Here is a 23,150-nt window from a genome sequence, read left to right as displayed (position 1 = left end):
ACACGCTATCTTATAAGTTTGCGACGCTCATAAGACGAATAAGCACAACCAAAACTAGGATATCATACAATCACCACACACTAAGGTATCAAAATATATTAACTATTGAAATCCATATGTAAATCCGCTAGAACCCCACGATAACGATTAGCCCATAACCGAACTCGTTATCACCGTGGATTCCGATGAAAGCATGGTATAATAAACTAGGTCTTTATAAAACGAATAATAAACAAAGTACGTAATTCAGAGTATAGGTTCAACAAAATAAGAAACGAGCATCCAAGATTATAACTTAAAATAAAAAATCACAAGAATAAACTATATCTTCTTCGTCTTTGTTGAATTGTGCTATATGTCTTCTTGTTGCCTTCTCCTTAAGCTCTTTTATTGAAAACGTCTTTAACTTGCCATTATATAGCAGCCCAATTAATCCAGAAATCCAGCAGATCAAAAATTGTAGTAGTAACAGGATTCTGTGATCCCGACCTGGCGCGGCCGCGCGCTAGCATAGCGCGGGCGCGCCGACCTTCTGGAAAAAATTCTTCTGCTTGTTTTATTCGGCTGGTTCTTGACGGATTTGCACGAGCAATCTTCACGGCGCCTTCCTAACACCATTTTAGCATCAAAGCAATGCTAAATCACCTTGATCCCTGTTATATGCCTGAAATGCAAAAATACTACAAAATACATAAAAACACAAATAACTTAAGTACAAAACATCAATTCAAGCCTTTATAGCGCATTTTAAGTGGACATGAATGCCACTTAACAATTAGGAATCATAATTTTTCAACTTAAAACCCTTACTTACGAGTTAGAAAATAGTAGAATCATTACTTTACTGATTTTGAACGGTTCTTTTGCGTTTTTGAACAGATTGTCCATAATAATTAAATGAAAGTCAGAAAATGCGTAACCTAACTTATCCAACAATTCTGTGCATGCAGTTAGTTTAATTAACTTTCTAATTATATAAATTATGTATATAAATGAGTATCAAATGGAGCTGCTACAGGTGAAAAGCCAAATGGCCTTTAATCAGCCCTAGAGTGTCAAATGGAGGCTTAAAACATTTGATACCAAGACCTTCTCTATCCTCTGAACGAACCCCATAACTTTGAAGACGTGGTCAGAAGTGCCTAGCATTTCTAAGCCAAAAAAGAAAAGCGAGACCTGTTCTTTAGGCCTTAAATGGAGTTAAGATGGATGAAGATCAAAGTGGTATGATGCTGATGCACCAAGTTAAGCTTGAGGAGTCAGACCGAAAACAGCATTACAAAGGGTTAAAAGCCTAAATATATAAAAGAAGTCTAAAGCAAGCACGCCGACTTGGGTCGTAAAACAATTCCTGAACAGCTTAAATGGAAAGAAACTTCTTCTCACACAGTGTTTATCTATTAAAAATGAATTGGTATGCATAAAGGGGACAATCCAGTCACATTCTCTCCATCAAGGAGGCATATGAAGCAGAAAGATGAATCGTATGAAGGCGGCAAATGATTTTGTATATCTTTGGCAAAAGGCTCTCCAAGTTTTACAAATTTGTGGCAATGTCACTAGTTTAATTTAAGATCTCGGCCCTGCACAACATACAACATTTCCATGTCTTTGATATTCAACAACACTTGTACAATCAACTTTTTTTTTTGTAAGAACTATAACAAAAAAAAAAAGTTTCATCCTCCATTTCATTGGTGTTTCTTACAAACAAACAGACTGCTCCTCCAACTCGACTCCCAGTCATATCCCATTCATTTCACCAAATGAGAGCATAGTTGCTACAAGGGGTCAACTCGACCTTGAAACATTGTTGAAAAAAAAGATTGAAAAGTGACTGTCATCTAAAATAACAAAATAACTTCATCAGCAGATATAAGAACAAGGCTATGAACCCAAATACACATCATATAATATACTTGAAGTCGGTTATAAGAACAAGGTCATGAACCCTGGAATTCTTGAATTTAGCTAGATCCATATGTTTATAGCTGGATCAATATATTTAATTAAGTATGAACGAAAGAGCCTGACCAAAAAAATGAATGAAAAAACCTAAAGATCAAAAATTCTAGCTATAAATAATACCCTCTTAAATTATTAGGATATCCATAATTTAGATAACAGAGAATCGGAGCATCTTAAATAAGAACATTGTGCATTAGAATTTAGTTACTAGTTAACACCAAGCTCATACAAAAAATTGAGCAAAGAGGGACCAAAAGAAAATTGATTATCAAACAACACTATGTAAAATTAGCAGCTTAAAAACAAGATATCCTATGTTTTAAAGATGCAACACCAAATATATATATATATACACCATAAAGCACAAGAAAAGAAAAAAGAGAACATCTATCAACAAAAAAAGGGGAGCTCGAGAAACTCGTGGTCAAAACAAGAACATGAAAACTTTTTCTGAGATTATATTCTTCATCTAGAAGAGACAAAAAAGATATGGAAACCAGAATAAAGTAATTATGCTGCTTCAACCAGTAACATTGACAAAAGGCTCGTATTCACCTAGAATCTACCAAATATTATAAGAATTCAGGAGCAACTTAACTCTAATTGTCCTAGTCTAATCAGCCCAAACATTAGGCAAATAATAATTACTATTTATGTAGATTGCAGGATACCAACATCAACTCCTGAATTTAGCCTCTGAACACTTTGATTCCACCACAACCTTAGTGGCACTTTCAGATCTTCAAGGCCTGGCTTCAGAATCCTTGGCATGAAGCTTTTGTTTTAGCCATGACTGGATCCTGTACACAACACAAGGGCACAGACATTATGCCATTGTCTAATTTCAGCTACCACTAGGTTACCACTAATGTCACTATGGTTACCGCTAATGCTACCTCTACAGCTACCACTACAGCTAAGACAACTACTCACTGCTACCACTACCATTACCACTACAACTACTTGCTGCTAACAATACGGTTATCACTGCAACTACTTACTGCTACGCATAACAGACACGTGATCCAAATTGGCTAAAGAGCTCCACATTTATCCACATGCAAGGCTCACTTAATCTCCGTACTGCTACACCTAGTCGACAATTAATTTCCAATCACCTCATCTCAAAGGTAGTTCCCGACAGAGACAGAGATCAAAACACTCACTAAAACTCCATACTGATACGTTATCATATCAATGATTGCAACAGGACTCTGATTTCAATTCAAATGACCTCATTTTGAAGGCAAATTCAAACCACGTACATAAATTATAACCACACAAGCAAAGTAGAAAACAATATTTAATAGTTCTATGTCATTCATACACACTAACATAAGAGAAACCTCCAGACAGACAAAGAGATACTTATAAGCACACGAAGCTTAAAGCTACACCCAGAGAGCAAATAAGAGGCAAAATCTAATTAAAAATAGTACTTATTTTAAACTACCAAAACACTTAATCAGATAAAATTCAAGCATTCCAACCATTTCCATTGTCGCATGCATGCTGCATCAATTGTCCGCTGCAACAGCCCTTCAGAACGTTAACCGCATGGGTTTGTCCTGACCAGTCTCACTAATCAAAATTACTGCTGCTGTGCACCATAACCACCGCCATATCCAGCTAGCCCAGCATTAGGTGCCCCATAACTTCCAGCACCTTGTGCGGGTTCAGATCTCCATCCTTGATTTCCGTATCCTGAATTCCCGGTTGGATCACCATAATTACCACCCATGTAGCCTCCACCACTTGATTGCACATCGCCGCCAGCAGATAAACCGCTATTTGGGGCACCACCTGGCCGACCCCCAACAGCACCATATGCAGCTGGGTTACCATATGACCCATCCGCTCCACCATATCCACCATAGCCATAACCTTGATTCCCATAGGCAGTAGATCCACTAGGAGATTGACCTGTGGGTGCTGAAACAGGTGCACCTCCAGGCCCGCCATTTGAGCCACCCGAAGCACCCCACTGAGTATTACCATATCCAGAAGAGGCATGAGCACCATATGCATTCCTTGAAGCCCCCGCTGGACCACTTCCATAAGAACCATATCCAGTATTCGGGACGTTAGGATTTCCATAGGGGCCTCCAGTAGGACCACCATAGCCAGGATTCGCACCACCATAACTACCATATCCACCAGAACCAGCACCGTTACCACCAGGTCCATACCAGTTATTAGATGCACCATATCCAGAGGATCCATATGATGGATAACCACTACCAGTATTCTGAGACTGCATGTATCTACTAGAATCACGGCCTTCATATGAACTTAGATTGCCACCAGATGCACCATAGCTCGGATAACCTCCACCACCACGACTTGCACCTCCGCCCATACCACGACCTCCACCACCACCAGCATTGGAGTCTCTGGGAAGAGCTCTTTTAACTTCAACTTGCTTACCGTTCAAATCATGGAAGGTTTTGTGCAGAACACGATCAACTGCATCTTCAGTATCAAAGGAAATAAACCCAAATCCACGTGGACGATTAGTCTGCTGGTCATACATAACAACCACATCAGTAACTTGTCCATAGCTCTCAAAATACTGACGAAATTCATCTTCGCTCAATGTAGGAGGTAAGCCCCCAACAAAAATCTTCTTAGTCCTAACATCACCACCCCCATAGCTTCTACCAGAACTTGGGTTCCCTACCTTTGAAACCTGCTGTTCTTCCCTTGACATTGCCCTCTTAGGCTCAACCTAAAAGAAAATTTTACTGTAAAAAAAAATATAGGAGCAAACAATGTACAGGCAGCCAAAAAACAAAGAACAACCAGAACACACATACAATACATGCCCAAGTACCCAAGCGTGGATAACAGCGCATAATCATGCAAAAACACCAAATCTAAATACAAGTCTAGCAATGTACAGGCAGCCAAAAACTAAAGGAAAGCAACTGACATATACAAGATGTGTCAAACTACCCAAGCCTAGCTAACAACGCATAAAACTGCAAAAACACCCAATCTAGATACAAGTCAAGCACTCAATAAAGTGAAACAAGTCATTAACCACATGATAGAAACACAGTACCATTATTGTAAGAATTTAAGAAAATCTTATAATTCGCAAAAAAAAAAAATTTTGATGAATTATAATTCGCAAATTAATACATGAAACACTAAGGTGTAACAGACAAAAATATAAACCGAAACAAACTCCAAGGCAGTTAATATAACCGAAACAAACTCCAGGGAAAGCATAACAAAGCTGAACCAAAAACAACATATCAAGTATTCACTAAAATCCCAACAGAGCACACATAAAAGAGACTGAACACATCAAAAACATAATTACACAAACACATATATATTTAAGCATAACACCCAAAATATTCATAACCCTTTACTTAAAAACCCAACAAAACCCCACAAAACATCAATTCCATACAAAAACACCCAAAATAAAATTCAAAACACCTCTACACACATAATCAAACATAAAAACCCCAAAAAATCACACACCCAAGTACTAAAAATCCAATAACAACCCATTACATAGAAACCCTCAAAACCATCAAATCAACACAAAACCACCCAAAATCAAATCCAATAAAAAACACCACTACACACATAATCAAACATTAAAAAAAACCCAGAAAATCAAACACTCAACTACTCAAAAATCCAACAACCACCCATTACATAAAAAACCCAAAAACCATCAATTCAACAGAAACCAACCCAAAATTAAACAAAAACATAAAAAAGTCAAGAAAATTACCATCCTGCCATCAATAACATGCTTCTCCTGAAGAACAGTATCAAGAACAGAAGGATCTGCAAAGACAACGAAGCCAAAACCTCTAGGCTTGCCAGTAATCTTGTCCTTCATAACAGAAGTCAACAAAACCTCCCCATAATTCCCAAAATAATCCTTGAGCTTCTGTTCATCAGTCTCCCATGATATCCCACCAATGAATAGCTTCCCTTGATCTGAATCCATCTATCCTGTATGTATATTAGGGGCTGTACGTATGTATGTATAGATTAAGGGGTTTCTGGAGAGAGGTGGCCAAGTGTGTGTTGTTGTGGGATATATAATGTTGTTGATAGGGTGCGTGGGTGTCAACCTAGTAGAAGGCCTAATCAACGGTCCAGATTTAATCGTCCCTGTCTTTGGTTTATTTTTCATTGTTATCCTTTTTGGACATTTAAAATGGTGTAAAATGGTTTATTTTACATTTTTGTTTAAACTTTATGAAAATTTAATTGTTTAATTTTATACAATAATGTTAAAAATAATGTCGAACAAGTACGAATTTATACAATTTGTAAAAGAATTGGTTGGGATTTATTTATTTTCTATCATTTATCAAGCTATTTTTTTTCTAATGAGAAACGATTCCAACAATTTCACTTATATGAATGACCTTGTTTTGGTTTTTAATTTAGACTCAGAGAAACTACTCTCATTTAATAATGTCTTGGCCTTCAAAATGCTTTTACATATAAAAAAAATCAATTGTTACTAATATTTGATTATATTTGGCATTAAAATTCTAAGAAAAAAAATAAAGTTTAGTGGAAATTTTGAACCATTATAAAAATTTTAGAACCTTTCATGTATTTTTGGCCTTCCAAGGTGAACTATAACATCTACCACATTTAACAATCATCACTTCCGCCAAAAATCATCATATTTGAAACTGAAACATGAAGTAGGAACATAAATTATGGATCTAAACACTAAATCGTATGACTTAACGTAATATCATCTGTGTTAACTTTATTTTTATGAGCAGAATCATGTAGTGAATGGATCAGTGATTATCATCGTTGTTTAAACTTTGTTGGCATAAACATAATTGTTAGTGATTATAAGCAATAGTGATTTCTGAATAATGAGTGATGATGTACATAGGCACACATAATATATTAGATGACGAACAAAGAAGAAGGTTGTAGAAGATGTAAGGATCTCACTGAAGAAGATGCCGGACTAGGGGGAAGAAGATGAAAGGATCTCACTGAACAAAATGACTTGATTTTACCGAAACATAGACAGCCTCTCCCACTGAACAAAATGACTTGATTTTACCGAAACATAGACAGCCTCTCCAAACTCTTGTGACGGGTCCGCTAGGGGGAGGGGGCCTGGTGGTAGTATATGGAATTTCATAAGAATTATGTACATTATTATGACCTCATAATATTTGGTTATTATTATGATCCCATATGGACACAGAATACCAAGGGAAAGCATATTACAGGAAACACTTATTTGAATGAGAAACAAGAATTGCAGAGATACTTTCTCCTGTGCATATATGATCTATAATAACAAGAACAAAATGAGAGTACATTTATACATGCTAAAAGTAACTGATGCGATTATTAAGCAAACATGCATCATAAATGTATTTTTAAAGCCTGTACTAAATATAATCGCAATGATGAGCATTTGATAGTAAGAACGCCGGTCTTCTTTCACCAGGAACCTCAGTATCTGTTAAAGTCTATAGCAAACTGCCAGCTGACAACATTGCGCTAAAAAAACTTGCTGAAAACAGCACCAGATTGCTACCAATGGAACTTTTTTACAGTCAAAAGTACAACTCACAAACTTTTACTCTGTCAATAGAAGATATATTTGCTGAGCTCCGAGAGGTTATCTTGAATAAGCTCTACATTATTCTACAGAAGCAAGAGTCTGATTCCTCCTCATCAGAGTCACTTACGTCACTGCAGAAAAACAAGATAATATACAAAAGGTTACCAAAGACGTCAACTGCCTCAAATTTCTTACTCTTCAGCAATTTTCAAAGACGCTACATACATTTAACATTCTTATCAATGAAGCTACAGCAGTTGTTTAATAGTAGTTGATAGGAGTGTAAAAGAGTACTTTGGTCATTTCAGTCATCATCAGTGTTGGTGATTGGGCTATTTGTGCTATTCATGGATTGTTTTGAGATGTAAATCAATCTTAATTGATATTGTTATAAAAAAAAATCACAGGGAACCTAAATTCTCTTCTATTTCTTACCATGTTCTTTTGCTAAAATTTTCTGCTGGATCTGTGCAAACTGCAAAGTTCTCCAACAATTACCTTATATAACTTTGATCGATTCTACTTTTAAAATTTGTGAATTTCACAAAAGAGTATCTCTCTGGTGCAGTTCAGTTATAACCCTAGGTAGAAAAGAAGGATTGGGAATGTAAACATAACAGTCATAAATTTATATTCCGCAGTCTGTAAGCAGTAAGCATGAACGGGAATGGAAAGAAGGGTAGGTCGATAGGGTTATTGAGAGTAACTTGCATTCCAGCCCTAAACATCCTATATTTGCTTTGCAGAAGAGATGAATACAACTGAAATAGGAACTTTAACCTATGATGTTCCTAGCTCTTTAAAGCATACATCCCTCCTTGTCCTATAATAATTAGTATCAATTGAGGCCTTGCAGACTCTTGCAAATGAAAATAATTAAGAAATGACACTTCAACAGACGGGAACGCATTTAATTGCGACGTGAATTATGAGGCGCAAGCAATCATTACTTCCATAAAAAACAGGTTTAAAGCAGGAGTTATGTGAACTTTGGAGGCTAGTAAATAATGCAGCTCCTTGGGTTCCAATATACTCACACTCCCATTATCCACTCATATATCTAAATCATTGTGAACCACTCAGCCACTCAAGCATCCAAATCATTGTGATTGTGTTAGCCCACGGTGTTATTTATGACCATGGACTGTAAATACTTATCAATAATTCTGATCTCAAAGTAAGACAAAGGGAACTTGTTTATAAGTTTATAATGAACTTTTAAAAATAATCTTAACTGGATACATAATCTTAATGACTTTTCTCTGTATAAAATTGGGAGAACAGATGAGCGTGAAAACAACAACTTGGGCCTCATACTACAGAATTTAGCACTATAAAAGTTAACTTCCAAGAGATAGCATGTTATCAAGTTTTGTATGCCAATACAAATTTTCCCAGGCTTAATAATTACTTATTTAAACACTAAAACTATCTACAACTTGCCCTTAATTATTTGGAACCGATGCCTTGTATTAACCTGGTATAACCGCCAGTACATAGCAACGTGCAGGTAACCTTAGACAAACTATCACAACTTTCGAATCAATGAATATAAGATAGATTTGCTATGCAGGTAAAGTAAATATATATTAACAATGACTTGCTCTTCTCTTTCCTTTCTTACTAATAACCCGCATCAAAACCAGATCAACCAAAGTACCAAAAACAATTAATAAATTTAACTAATCAGGCATCGCAAACAAGAAGATTAAAATTCTTAACACATTCACATGATCAAACACATATACACAAACATAATTCACAATTAACTAAAATTACCTTGGTTGATATTCGAGTACTTGAGCAAGCTTATTCCCATTATTATCATTCCACATTACTTTCCTCTGTGATTTCTCCACCTTCCTGGACAACCCACCTCTCCGAGGAGGAACCAACAATGTAGTCGTCTCGTCTTCCTCCTCATCCTTCCTATCTGCATCAAGCAAACTAGTCGTTTTCGAGTCCACGTCACTCAATGCATTACTCTTAACATCACTTTTATCACTAACATAATCTTTCCCATTACTATCCATTTAATCCCGCAATCAGTAAACTTGAAACCTTACAAAAATTCCTAAAAACATTAAAAACACCAACAAATCATGAACCCTAAAATGCAAACACACAAAATTCTTAAAATCAAGATACAATAAAATCTATAAACATTGAGAACATAAAATATTTATTAAGATGGATATTTAATAAAATCTAAAAACACCAGCAAAATTTGCAATCAAGAATGCGAAATTGAAGATCATAGACTCGTCAACCCAAGTCAAAGCAGCAAATCATATATATATATAGATACAGATATATAGAAAGTTGTGTCAACACAATCTAACAAGATTACAAAGAAAAGGGGATAAGGAAAGTACTAATTAGATGAAAATTGAGAAACCCTAGAAAAGAGGGATATGATGAATTGGACAAGAGTTGAGAAGAGGAGACATTGACTTGCTATTCTTGCAACACAACTAAACTCAACTCATGTGCTTTATGTATTTTGTTTGTCTAAAAACCAAAAAGGTGGCATTCTCTTGTATATTTTTTCTAATTCTAATAATCCCTAAAATTTATTCTTGATATTTTTTTATTTATTTCATAAAATAAATTTGGAAACTTTTGGCTAAAACAGGGCGTAATCCAAGCCACATGTAACATTGTCATGTTGATTCGAGCTTGATTAAAAAATTCGGGCACGAGTTCAAGTTCAACATCGACCGAACCTTAAATTTTAAGTTCGAAACTCGGTTTTACTTAAGTTCGAAACTCGGTTCGTAAATAGTTTGATAGCTTCGACTTTGGTTCAAAATCTCAAATTGATTTCACCAAATATGGATGAAAACTTGATATATGATTGGTTCGACTCGAGTTCGATTTGATTAAATACATAAAATATAAAATAGATATTAAATATTTATAAAAAAATAATGGAGACTTGATAAAACTTGTTGTTGGTGATAGTGGCCCGATTCATGAGGCCGAATAGCCGAAGGCCCATTAGACAACCACAGACTGACCGTTAGAATAATAATTCAAAGAAACGTAAGCCCTGGAACATTCATCTTCTTCCAAGTGTAATGGCCGAAGCATTTATACCCAAGGTTTGATAAATATACAAATATATACACACAATGACTTATACAATTTTGGTACAATCATAACTATTGTACGTTCTATCTTACTCATGAAAGGTCGATTACTGATTCTCACACCGAAGGTGAATCGGGGGACAAACCCTTGCATTCTTCTCCTTGCAGGTCCGACCAAAGAACGCTCCACACGATCAAAAAATGTTCCACCCTCATCAGAAATCTGGTCGTAACACTCGTGAACCTTACGAGTCTAGTAATTTAAAGGTCGAGCTCAACTCAGTTAATAATTGTAATGGTTTGTGCTCGGACTCGGTTCGATTATTACTGTCTACCGAGTTCGAATATTTTATGAGCTGAGTTCGGGTAACTCACGAACACGTGAATCACGCGAATATTATTAAGTTTTCACATTTTTTGTTTTGTCCTAAAATATATTCTTAACATTGGTTCAACATAAATTAAGTTGAACTTCTGCAAATTTGATTAATTAATTTGGGCAAATAAATTTTTTTAGTAATCACATATATAATATAGAAGTTGTTTGGTTAATACAAGGCAAGTGAAATTTAATAATTAACGAGAAATATGCCCATAATAATATATCTGATTTGAATGTGATAAAATTTGAGAAATAAAGGTGTATTACAACCAAATTACTATGATGATGTAAAATTACATGAGGTAAATGACAAGGAAGGAGGGACTGAAATCCATAGTTTATATCCATATAAAATTAGTTTTGGATTTGATAATTTGTGGTAAGGGAGCTAGATATGGGCATGTAGGATCTATCCGTCTCAACTGCAAACTACATTCCATTACTACCGAGGGAACTGTACTTGCACTTAAAAGTTTTCCTTATCAAAAAGGGAGAAATAAAAGGGGCAATTATAATCTGCGCTCATTTTTCAAGTGGTTGAAATTATTGTTCAACTTTTCTTGCAGGTATCTTTAAGACTCATGACGCTATTGAATTATATTTATGCTAATTGGATGCATCTCTATGACTTCTGACACTGTTAGAATTATATTTATGCCGATATCTCTCTTTCTTGATAATAAAATTTGAAGTTCATATTTTAGCAACGATTTTACTCCTGAAAACATGTACACTAGTCAAAAATATTGCATCAACCTCGGGACTTGGATTTTAGTGAATTGCCTGTTGTAAATGTAATATCAACATTGTGTAATATTATGGTCACTGGTCTCAGTTATCCCCCTTCTCCATCCCACCCTAGAGAGACAAACACTCACTCTTTATATGAGGAAGTAGTGTGTGTATGGAGGTACGCACAAGCACGCTTATATGAAAGATGACAATCTTTGACAAGGCATCACCCACTGAATGAGAATCTGTTCAAATTCTGCAGGTAAGCCGTAAGCATTTTCCTATTTTTATGTGGCTTAAAAAGTGAATAAATTACATATCTCCAAGTTGTTTTATTTCAACAGCCAGCTGCTACAACAAAAAATTACCCAGCAGGATGCAGATGCTAATTCTTCTATTTCGGTCTGCATTCTTAAACCAATCAAATAAAGCAATTAAATCTATAAATTGCAAGGCAAGCCATCTGCGCTAACCTTACACAACCTTACTACTTGAAAATTTGTACAAGGGAATTTGTGTATTTCTCTTTGGCAGACAAAGGTATCCACTTCAGTTCCAATGTCGATCACAACTGTGAGTGGCGGGCACAGTAAAGGTCTTTTTGGAAGAGCAGTCCAAATGATAGTGGCTTCATTACCAGGAAGTGGAACAGCTATCTCTCTTCTGTCCTCAAACTCTTTGTGATATGCAGAAAAATAAAGTCCGAGCTCACGTCTATAAACATCTGTGGCATATAGAATTAGCATCTCTTAATTTGTATATCAATTCACAAAAAACCAGCACTCGCACTATATCAGCAAGATGAGTAGTGAGTACCATAGTCAACAACAAACTCCAAATGCATATTAATGAAATCATAAGAAACACCTGATAGAAAAAAAAAGTTGCAATCATAAATATAATTTTACATTTATGTGCTTAATGTATTTATATGAAAAATTAACAGTATACTTTCGAAATAAGATTACCAGATGTATGTATCTCCGATGTTGGTAACCAAATAAACAAATATTGACAGGCTACTGTTCCTTTAATGCAGTGTCCGGAAATAATTACATTGATTATAGTCTAAATTTGGATATGTATAATCACATTAAGAGGTTTACTCGAACATGAATTACATGGTTGTTTAATTATTAATTTGTGAGCAATAAGAGTAAATTATTATTATATTTTTTTCACTTTATGGTCTCAAATAGGACTTTGTCATGGATCATAGCTGCACCTGCACCTGCACCACACAAAATCTTAAAAGAGATAGTTTATTAACAATAGAGGCAAATCAGTAACAACATCAAAGTAAGATAATAAATATAGCTTTCAAAATTGTAATTAATAATCACCCCATGCCCTAAATTACAGATGCAAGTAGTATTATCTAAACATACCTAAACAAGCAAACATACCCAAACATATAAAATATAGTTAAATTAAATATACCCAAACATGGGGTGACAAGTTTACAATAGTTATTAAAATTAAGGAAACCAAACATACCTAGTGACAAGTTTATAATCATGGTCACCAGTTTTCAGGGTCAAATCCAGGGCATGTTTATCTCAATTCTCAATGGATCAGGTTTTCACTTTCATATGGATTTCCAAGGGTCAGCGCTATAAACAACGCTGCCTGGCATGATTTATTTTGGTATTGTGTAATTAATAGAAACCAAGAGTTGCAGCTGAACTTATAATTAACCTGAAGTACACCTTTGTTTTTATCAAAGCGGAAGTACTGATTGTCTGGTGACTGGGTACAGGTGATGCAGAAATCATTTTTCCCATTTCTAGACTCTAGAATTTGTTGAAAGTCCATGATTATTAATTCTGCATAATCTTAGCTTTAAAAATTTCAGATCACTTTTAACTTCAGATTATATATTCTACACATTCCTTTTACAAGACTCTAGATTACGGTCAAGTTCAATTTATTCAGTCAAGAATCATATGTTTATTAGTTGCACTATCTATATTATAAAAATCCTGAGTTAAAATTACAGTCCCCGGGTTAGGAACATTATTTCTTATGGGTCGCAAAATTTCTTAAAGTCCTAGAAAAGAGTGGCAGCTGTATTGTGGAAGGAAGACTTTAACATCAGTTTTCTCTGTACTATCGGGTTGAAGGCTAGATTTCCATGTCCCTTTTTAACCATCATTTCTGTCAATTATTGCTTTAAGACTGTTAATGGATCTTGCATCTACAGATAATAATGGTGACTGTATTACAGACTTGCATCCTCATAGTTGAATTATGCAGCTGTTTCAACCCCAAGTTTTTTTTCTATCTAGTAAAAAAAAGGGAGTACTCACTTATCCCACTTAAAAGAGAAATATGCGAGGAGGGTAGGACTTACGCAACCTTACCTCTATCTAGTGTACTAACTAAATGGTGAATGAAGTTAAGGTCACTACTTATTTATGCAGACATACAATCTCTCTAGACATAAAATCTCCTAATTCGCTTCGGAAGTTACAATCATTCACTATGCTCTTAATTTAAAAAAAAATACATAACTATGACTTCCTTTTTTAATTTAATTCCAATAATGCATTGTAAAATTGTGACCCCGGTCTGTTATAATAAGCAACAAAATTCCTATCTACAGTATAACATTAATAATCTCTTTTTATAAGAATTGAGAAATCACAAAGAAACTCTCATCATCTTGATATGTAATTCTTCTCTGATCAAGAAGTTCATTCATGGATTTACAAAAAGATGCAGGAATTTCAGATGCAGATAAGATCACAGAAATATACTGTACAAGCAATTACCCATCATATTGAGCTTCCAACTGAAAAAAAATGTTGGAAAATGTTTACTCCTGGAAGTATCTTGTGACTCGTACAAACCAATGGAACTTGTTTATAGTTTTTCAATCAATAGTTATAGAGAAACATATAGCTCAATAAATTACACATATAAACCAAAATGTCTTACCTGGAGCGACTATGTCTTTTTCTTTCATATAGGAACTCATGGATGTTGGAAGATTGCAAGCCTTCACTAAATCAACTCCTTGCTACAGGTCACCATTTCACCACTATAGTTAAAGATGAGAGAATGCTGAAGAATTGAGCGTGGAATCAAGGGTTTGTTCATTTAGGTATGAACTCTACTTACCATTATGCACCAACAATGAACAATACTACACTAAAATTTTGTGTCAAATTATAATAAACAAAATCTTGCTTGACGTTAGGTAACTCAAACTTAAAAATAGTCAGAAATGGAAACACACAGTGATATTTAAATGTTAAAGTAGCTGGAATAATAAAAACTATATCAGTATATCATGTAAAGGTAAATTTAGACATGTATATATATAATGCTGAAATTTGTGGAGTGTTGTGCAGGTTCTATACAAAGAGGGATGAGTAAACACTTGGATAGCTTGGTTAAGGTAAAGAAGACATGTATCTCCAATGTAGGTAATGATTTAATTATACACAAGTACATCATCCATTTTCTTTTGCATGCTTAGTATTGTTTGAATCCTGCACGAGCTAGCAAGTAGCAAGTCTCGGTATTTAATGTTATCTATTTTAGGATCTAATTTACAGAACCTATAGAAGATATGATACTGGAGGGACCCAAGTATGACTTGTTACTTTTTATAAATGCCAGACAAGATGAGTCATGAGACAGGCAGACAGCATTACAATCTGTACAATAATCAAAAGAATTTAGTGCAATTACTAAGGGCCAGAAACAGAACATTGATGGTTTTGTATTGGTCTTGACCCTAAACATGCTACTATGATAGACATTGCTTCATTAAATTTATATCTTCTTTAGGGTAAGATTTAGTTTCGCAAATAAGATCAAGCATATCCACCCAAGGAAAACAAACATGGTTTCGGTAATTTTACAGAGAACTTTTCAGAATTCCTAAATTTCCTTCTGTAACAAGATATCTTAAAACTACAAGAAAGCACTTTAAGATATTATTCTGAAATAAGATTTTTCTTAATCAGTTATGAACTGAACAGAAAATTTTCTTGCAGTCGTATTCCGTGAAGTTGAAGACGTCACATTATTACGTTAATACATTGGGTATGGAATTACAGAGCTATAGATTGGTTAGACCAATACACTGTTTATTTAATAAATGAAGTATTTACTACAATGAACAGATTAAATGGATTTTCTGAAATTTTAGCTTCTTCTCACTACCCCGTGTACTAAAAATGATACCAATGACAATGTAATCCATGTCTTGCAGCTCATCCAGGTAGGGAGAGCTCATACAAATGTTTATGGTATCTCATTAACCTGTAACATCTACTTAGCACATACTATACATGAACTAAAATCATTCGTCATATAAAAAGCAAAAGGAACACACACGAGGCCTACATGATTTACATTTGGATGACATTAATAGGAAATAGTTGCCTATTATAAAAAAAATGTCAAAACTAAGTTTCTACATGTTAACGAAAGGCGTTTGTTAGAAAAAACAGAGAGGACAAAATCGAATGTATCAAAGAGGACAAAGTCGAATGTATCTATAAGTAGATACTGGTATTTTATTAACAATGTAAACGTACATTTGAGCAATACAGCCATGCCCCCATTCCTTTGTAGCTCAATAACTAAAACATCACCTCAATCTAACTCAAATTCAGTAACTGGCCGGACGATGGAGCTCTCAGCATCAAACCCTGCTAGCAATTGCCCGCTAGGCTGATACGATTTTCTATAATAAGAACGACTCAGTAATCCCGACAGCAAGAAACATGTGATCAGCACTACAATCACATGTCCAATAAACATTAAATTCACCAAAGCTTCACCCCGATATTTATCCTCATCAAGCTCACACTTAATATAATTCCTCCCATTCGCAACATCAAACGGCACTCTCACACACCCTCTAAACAAAAATGCATCAGTATACAATGAGAATCCAACTTGCAAAACCCAAGTCCCCTTCAACATCATCCCAAACGATAACAAAAACTCCGCGAAAAACGCAGAAGGCCTAACCGAAAGAAACAAACAACAAACTGCACAAACAACATCCAATCCACCTAACCAATCATACATTGCCTCACCATAACCAATAACCCCTTCTCCAGTCATTGTACACTCAATTAAAAACGAAACCCCAGCATACAAATACAACAAATTCTCTGGGATCACAAAAAGTTTACAACTTTCTTTCAAATAAATCAAAATGAGGAGTACCCAGAAGAGCAAAACCACTAAAGATTGCTGCAAAAATGCAAATTTGTAAGATGGGTGCCCAGAAAGTACTAAAAAGAGTGCAAAATTGAAAAAAGAAGAAATGGGCAAGGCAATTAGGAGGATGTAAAAATCGAAACTTTTCCATCTGGGTTCAAAGAAATACCAAGATTTGGATCTGTAGTGAGATGGGTTTTTGAGATATAGAGATAGAGAAGAAACAAGGCGTGTAATGCCAACTGGGAAGATTATGAGGAAAGATGAGAAATGGGTTACTAATGATTCCATGGCTTGGTTAATTTTAGTGATTAATTTCAACTTTGTGTTTGATAGTGTATAAGCTATTAAACTGTCTGTGACACACACATATCAAACAACAAAATTGAGTTTACCAGTGAATTGCAGTTCTTCTTTTTCTTTGGGGTTGATAAATGCACTAATAAATTTAGTAAATTTTATCCGTACTTGCAGATTATTATTTGTTTTTGTCATAAATCACAAATTATTTTAAAACACTTACATATATTAAATACTATTAAATAAAATTTATTCCAAATTTATTGTCACAACATTAAACATTACTCTCTAGGTTATACGTTGAACACGTAATTTAAGATATATTGACCAAATAATTTCATTACATATTTTTTAAAATAAATATTTTTTATAAAAAAATAAATATTATATTTTAATTTAAAAAAAATCAAAAGAAATTGTAAAATGGTTAGAACAATGCATCTTAAATTATCTTAAAATTAAGAGTCGACTCTTTTCAGAAAATGAAAAAACATTGGGAGTAGATTCATACAATGCACATTAAATTATTTCAAACTCAAAAGTTGATAAATGTCGTGAAACATTGAGAGTAGATGTTGAGTTTTATCATAAATGAGCATATTTTCAATCAAATAAATTATGATTCGAGAAAATGAGTAGTAAATGGCTGATTTGATAGTATATTTACCGTTGTTCAATTACATCCAAAGCTCCATCTCTAATATGATTTCGAGGAAACTATAAAATTATTTAAAGGATTAACTGGAATGTCATCGGTATGAAAATTTTGCCCAACTTTATGCAGATCCCACCTTCGTGTTTAAACGGATGTAATCGCAAATTTTATCACCCCCGACACCATTTAAATGATAATTCTCAACACGAAAATCACTCTTACCTCTTAATCAAGGATCCTGAGACACATATTTCCTTCGAACTGCCTAAGCATACTTTTATGGATCCAATATCCACCTATGATATTTTGCTTAATGTTCCTTCGCTTCCCACAATCAAGTCTACACAAAGCTGGACTCGGTCCCCTCCCTCTACTTGTACTTGTATGTATATTATGAAAATTCTTAAAGTAGTGAGTTTTAAATATGTGTGGGACCAATGCATTTTGTCTTTGAATAAAATTCTGCACTTGTTTACCAAGTAATTCTATATTAAACCCATGAAAACTTCAAAATCCAAGCCCTTTTTTACTTTTTTATGCACATATTTTATCCCAAGAATGCTATGTCAAATATTTGTTATTGCCGTCACTTGATTTCCACCAAAACCCATTCATAATATTTTCTATCTCTATACATAAGGATTTCTGAACTAAGAAACAAGTCATGCAATAAGATGGCACTGATAAGAAACAATCTTGATCATGATATTTTTATCAGCTCTCGATAGGGTTTTATAACTCCAGCCTTGCACTTTCTTATAAACACAATCTTGAACACTGCTTTTTCGAGCGACAAACTATCAATGACATATCCATGTACATTATTATTTCATTATGAACTCCCAGCTGCACCTTCAACTCATTTTGTTTATCTCGTCTCGCGTTCGCGTTAAAGAACACCCCTGATTTTTGGTAATTCACAACTTGCCCCGACACAACTTCATACATGTTTAACACCTCCTTTATAACTCAAGTTTCTTTCACTTCTGCTTTGAAAAAAGAAAACTTTCATTGGCAAATAATAAATGTGTGACAGCTGAAGTATTGATACTAACTTTGCAACCGTAAATTCGCCAAAAATTTGTAGATTGTTGTGCAAGACATGTCTGTACAATAACAAGACTAGGTTAAATTGACAACCCTAAGTAAGTTATATTGTAATCTTAGTCTGCATTTTGTATTTGTAACATTTAAAGTCTGTAAAAATGTCAAAGAGCAGACTTGAGTCTTTTACTTTAAACAGTATCAAGCCTAAGAATTCTATCTGGAAGAAGATCAAGAAGATCATGCCTCAGAAGAATTATGAAGAAACTTGGAGTTGAATAAATCTGTTTTGAGAAAAATGTTCTAAGTCAAGATATCTACAAGTCACAGATTTAGTGTTATAGAGAAGTCATTCGAGAACTCCAGAATGACTAGAGAACTCAGGAAAGCTACTAGAGAACTCAGAGATATCGACAAGCCAAATTGAAGACATGGAGATTGGAGATATCGACAAGTCAATTCTTCACTATAGAACTCAGAGTTATCGATAAGTCAACATTCATTAGAGAAGTCTGAGTTATCGATAAGTCAAATTTCACTAGAGAACTCAGAGATATCGACAAGCCAAAATTTACTAGAGAATTCCGAGTTATCGACAAGTCAAATTTGACTCCAGAACTCTGAGTTATCTGTTACCCAATAAAGATATAATTGTTTAAGGGGGGTTGGATACAATTGTATAAACGTTTAGAACAAGTATAAAAATATAACAGTTCTTTATATTTCTGATAAAAACTGTTTCAAACTCTCTCAAGAAATACTGATGTTCTTGAGAGCTGCTAGGTCGTAAAATACTCGAGTTAATCACTATGTAATGACCTAAACTGTATTTATATAATACACAGCTGCTACAAATCAGTCTAGATATGCATTATCAATTACTAACAGAAAATGATACATATCTCTACCTGAATATGCAAAGTCCTATCACTCAGAACGAACATATATCCATCCCTCAAAATAAGGAACAAACTTAATCTTCACAACAGTTTGTCTTCAGATACTTATGTTCTGCAGATACTGATGATGCATCAAATCCTGATGGCACATCAAATCCTGATGACATCCAAAACAGTCAGATCCTGAGCTTCTCCTGATCATTGAGAATCAGCACGTAACAATCTCCCCCAATTTATGCTTAATATAATGAAGCACAAATTCTATTCCCAATGATGCCAAAACCAATTACAAAATATATAAGGAATAAGGCTTACTTCAGTATCCTAAGATAACTGACAGTTGTTTCCAGAAATTTGTTCAACCTTTCTTTCTCCTTGTCTTGAAGGACCTTGATAAGCTTTTTCTTCAACTCTTTATTCTCTTCAGTATCTTCTCCAAGCTGATAAATGGCTGATCTTAATTTAGAGATTGAACTTTTAGTTATTTCAAGATCACCAATCAACATAAAGTTTAAGCTAACATCTTCATGATCAGGACTAAAATATAACTGAGGATTGTTGAGAAAAACATTCAGAACTGCAGCTCCCTTTTCCATCTTCATTTCTTGACCAGTGTAAGTTCTGTACAGAGGAACATAATCACCATTGTATTTGTCTTCTTTGATCATGACTCTTCTTCTGATACTCTCAAATATCATTGAAGACCAGATTCTGGTGACATTATCCTCAACTCTAAGAAGATAGTGAATATATTTCAACTCCGTCACAGTCTTCATCAAGAGTTGCTGCAATGTAAAGCTTTTTACTTTACCATCTCTCAAAAAGTACAGAATCTCCTCTCTGACATTATTATCATTTATCTTTCATATACAATCTTCACAGCTTCAACTTTCTCAAGATGTGAAGGAGTAATTCTCTCACCAAGATTGTCAGTCAGAATATATGTGTTAAGTAAATTAGACCTCAAAGTCTCCATTCCAGAATGACCAATACCTCCTCTAGTACGAGTTTTGATAAGCTTTAGATTTTCATTATGTTCCACCCAAGAAGGTTTCTTGATGGACTTATCAATATCTTCCTGTTCTGTAATAGAATCTCTAAGTCCTGTTGACAGAAATTCAATATGCTTGAATCCTTTAGGATAACTAAATGTATAAATATCTTTCCATCTTTTATCTTTCTTGTTGAGAGGAGCATACCCTGTAGATAAATCATAAATCTTCCCTTTTGATTTCTGCCATAGCTCTCTCCTTGAATTTAGAATTCTTTGCACATAGTCACTGCATGCTTGATCAGCTCTTCTTCTGTCAGTTCTTTCTTATTCGTCAACCTCTAAATTATGAGAAACAACTATTGTATTAAGAACTGATTCATCCAATGCTTTGATCACCTTCTCATCAGTATCAAAGTCCGCTTTCAGATTCACAGCATCAGGATCTGCCTTTTTCTCAGGATTTATGTCTGCTTCAAGAGACATATTTGCATTAGTTATATCAACTTGAGCAATGTCAGCGACTGATTTCTTCTTTCTTTGGACAATCATTTCTTCAGTATCCTTAGCTTCTTCTTTTACATCATTTCCTTGTACAGGAACAAAACCTTCTCTGAATAGAACATTCAGAAATGCAGAATCAATTACAGAACCTCGACTTGAATTAGAAATTCTTCCTCTTCCTCTTCCTCTTCTTCCTCCGGCTCTTGTAGTTCTTCCACCTCTTTTTCCTCTTCCTTTAGAGGTGTTTGCTTCAGCTTCAATTTGAGCCATTAACTCCTTCTATTGCATAACTGCTTCTTCAGTTGTTAGACCGGGAAATTCTTCAGTTATCAACCCAAGAGCACTTCTGGCATTCTTTTGCTCAAACATCTTATCCTTGTAATACGTAACAATCTCTTCACCTATTTTCTTGTGTCTATAATGAAAGAATAATCCTTTAGCATCTGCTATGTTAGAGATTGTAACATCACCAGTTTCAGGAGCATCGACAATAGTCTTGTATTTAACTTCATGAGCACCAGTAGACTTTCCTTGTCCTGAAGAACCAGATCTTTTAGAATGTTGAGGTTGTTGAGCAACAAGAGCAATTTGAACATTTGCAACTGGATTCTTATCACCATCATCATCAGTATCTTTATCTTTTAACTGAATAGAGTCAGGTGTACATTTTGTGACAGCTATCTTCTCCCCCTTTTTGGCATCAGCATCTGAAAGAAGAGAAAACATAGCATCCAGTTTATCAGCCATTAAAGATACTTTATCTTCCAAGGAAGAAAATCGAGTATACATGCTTTGTTGAGATTGAACCACGGCTTTAACAGCCTTCTTCACACTTATGAGTTCAACTGAAGTAAGTGGATTAATCATAAATGCATCAATCTTGTTCTGTAAATTAGCATGAGATGTCTTCATATCAACAAGTTCAGAGAGAATTCCTTTCACAGAGATGGTAGAGGCCTTGAGATGTAATTTGAGGTTAGGGTTTTGAAGTCCATCATATGCCCTGTGAACATGTTGCATACCAACAACTGAGAAGATAGAAGTATGTGCATCTCTTCATGCAAAATCCCATTCAGTCTTTCGAAAAAGCTCAACATCAGCATTGTTAGATGCATCAATAGCAGTCTTCAGCTGAGCTATGTCAGGATCATCAGGATCACTGTCTTCATCAGAATCAGAGCAAGACAGACCCTCAGAAGAATTTACAGAGCTCGGTAGAATTGCTTTGCCTTTAAGAGGATCCGTAGTAATAATTATTTGTTTCTGATGAGATCCTGAAATATAAAACAATGTAACACCTAAATCTCTCTTTTCTTTTCAAGTGATCTCATCACTTCTCACACAATATATTACATTGAAGAGTAATATGTTTCTCACGTAAGAAAATTTATAAGCAAAGAAAAACTTATAAAATTCTTTTCTCAAATCTACCTCTCCTTTTGCCAGTACAGGAGACTGCCACTCAAAATTTGATTTTCTCACATGGTATTTCCACACAGCCTCACAGAAAGGCACAATCACACATTTTGCAAAGAAATAAGAGATGGCTGAGAGGAGTAGTATGCTAGTCATATAAATAGAGGTAACCTCAAATAAGAGACTATTTATAATCATACAAACATTGAGAACAACAGAGGAAAATAAGCAATACCTGAAGGTGAGTCCTCAAGTGGCAGTGATGACATTAGAGGATGAGGAACAAACAATGCATCAGGATGCTTTGAAAAACTAGCTAGCAGCAATGAATCATCAGTAGGAGCTGCTTGAATTGACAGTTGGTCAGTATCAGGATTTGTCGTATTATCAGGATTT

At 34.8% G+C, this 23,150-nt stretch overlaps 2 protein-coding genes and 3 long non-coding RNA genes across 9 annotated transcripts; 2 read left to right on the top strand and 3 right to left on the bottom strand.

Annotated features, from left to right (window-relative positions):
- Positions 1-1,482: 1,482 nt before the first annotated feature.
- Positions 1,483-6,042, bottom strand: LOC141676608 (heterogeneous nuclear ribonucleoprotein 1-like). 2 transcript variants are annotated; one of them, XR_012557088.1, is made up of 3 exons: positions 5,723-6,042; positions 3,459-4,696; positions 1,483-2,768 (listed from the first exon to the last, which is right to left on the bottom strand). XR_012557088.1 is itself a non-coding variant. In XM_074482295.1 (2 exons), exons 1-2 carry the CDS (start codon positions 5,942-5,944, stop codon positions 3,560-3,562), a joined length of 1,359 nt encoding a protein of 452 aa, XP_074338396.1. In that variant the 5' UTR covers positions 5,945-6,042; the 3' UTR covers positions 3,259-3,559. The 2 variants fall into 2 exon arrangements, 1 of the variants encoding a protein (XP_074338396.1); XM_074482295.1 differs by lacking the exon at positions 1,483-2,768 and having other exon boundaries at positions 3,259-4,696.
- A 1,185-nt stretch (positions 6,043-7,227) lies between these two features.
- Positions 7,228-10,073, bottom strand: LOC141679007 (uncharacterized). 2 transcript variants are annotated; one of them, XM_074485481.1, is made up of 3 exons: positions 9,928-10,073; positions 9,332-9,626; positions 7,228-7,683 (listed from the first exon to the last, which is right to left on the bottom strand). In XM_074485481.1, exons 2-3 carry the CDS (start codon positions 9,583-9,585, stop codon positions 7,626-7,628), a joined length of 312 nt encoding a protein of 103 aa, XP_074341582.1. In that variant the 5' UTR covers positions 9,586-9,626; positions 9,928-10,073; the 3' UTR covers positions 7,228-7,625. The 2 variants fall into 2 exon arrangements, with proteins under 2 accessions (XP_074341582.1, XP_074341581.1); XM_074485480.1 differs by having other exon boundaries at positions 9,332-10,035.
- A 1,351-nt stretch (positions 10,074-11,424) lies between these two features.
- Positions 11,425-12,233, top strand: LOC141678218 (uncharacterized). The gene is made up of 3 exons (XR_012557646.1): positions 11,425-11,592; positions 11,862-12,020; positions 12,103-12,233. It is a non-coding gene; the product is annotated as an uncharacterized LOC141678218 (long non-coding RNA).
- On the bottom strand, positions 12,022-17,370 carry LOC141678217 (uncharacterized). 3 transcript variants are annotated; one of them, XR_012557645.1, is made up of 4 exons: positions 16,312-17,370; positions 12,727-14,824; positions 12,575-12,625; positions 12,022-12,482 (listed from the first exon to the last, which is right to left on the bottom strand). It is a non-coding gene; the product is annotated as an uncharacterized LOC141678217 (long non-coding RNA). The 3 variants fall into 3 exon arrangements; XR_012557643.1 differs by having other exon boundaries at positions 12,575-14,824; XR_012557644.1 differs by having other exon boundaries at positions 12,022-12,625.
- On the top strand, positions 14,736-16,086 carry LOC141678220 (uncharacterized). The gene is made up of 3 exons (XR_012557647.1): positions 14,736-14,864; positions 15,115-15,189; positions 15,766-16,086. It is a non-coding gene; the product is annotated as an uncharacterized LOC141678220 (long non-coding RNA).
- Positions 17,371-23,150: the final 5,780 nt, after the last annotated feature.

The sequence above is a fragment of the Apium graveolens genome, chromosome 8 (genome assembly GCF_009905375.1).
Source record: "Apium graveolens cultivar Ventura chromosome 8, ASM990537v1, whole genome shotgun sequence".
In the NCBI taxonomy this organism is placed as follows: Eukaryota; Viridiplantae; Streptophyta; class Magnoliopsida; order Apiales; family Apiaceae; genus Apium; species Apium graveolens.
Note: the sequence above shows the minus strand (reverse complement) of the source record. Positions and strands in the feature narration are given on the sequence as shown.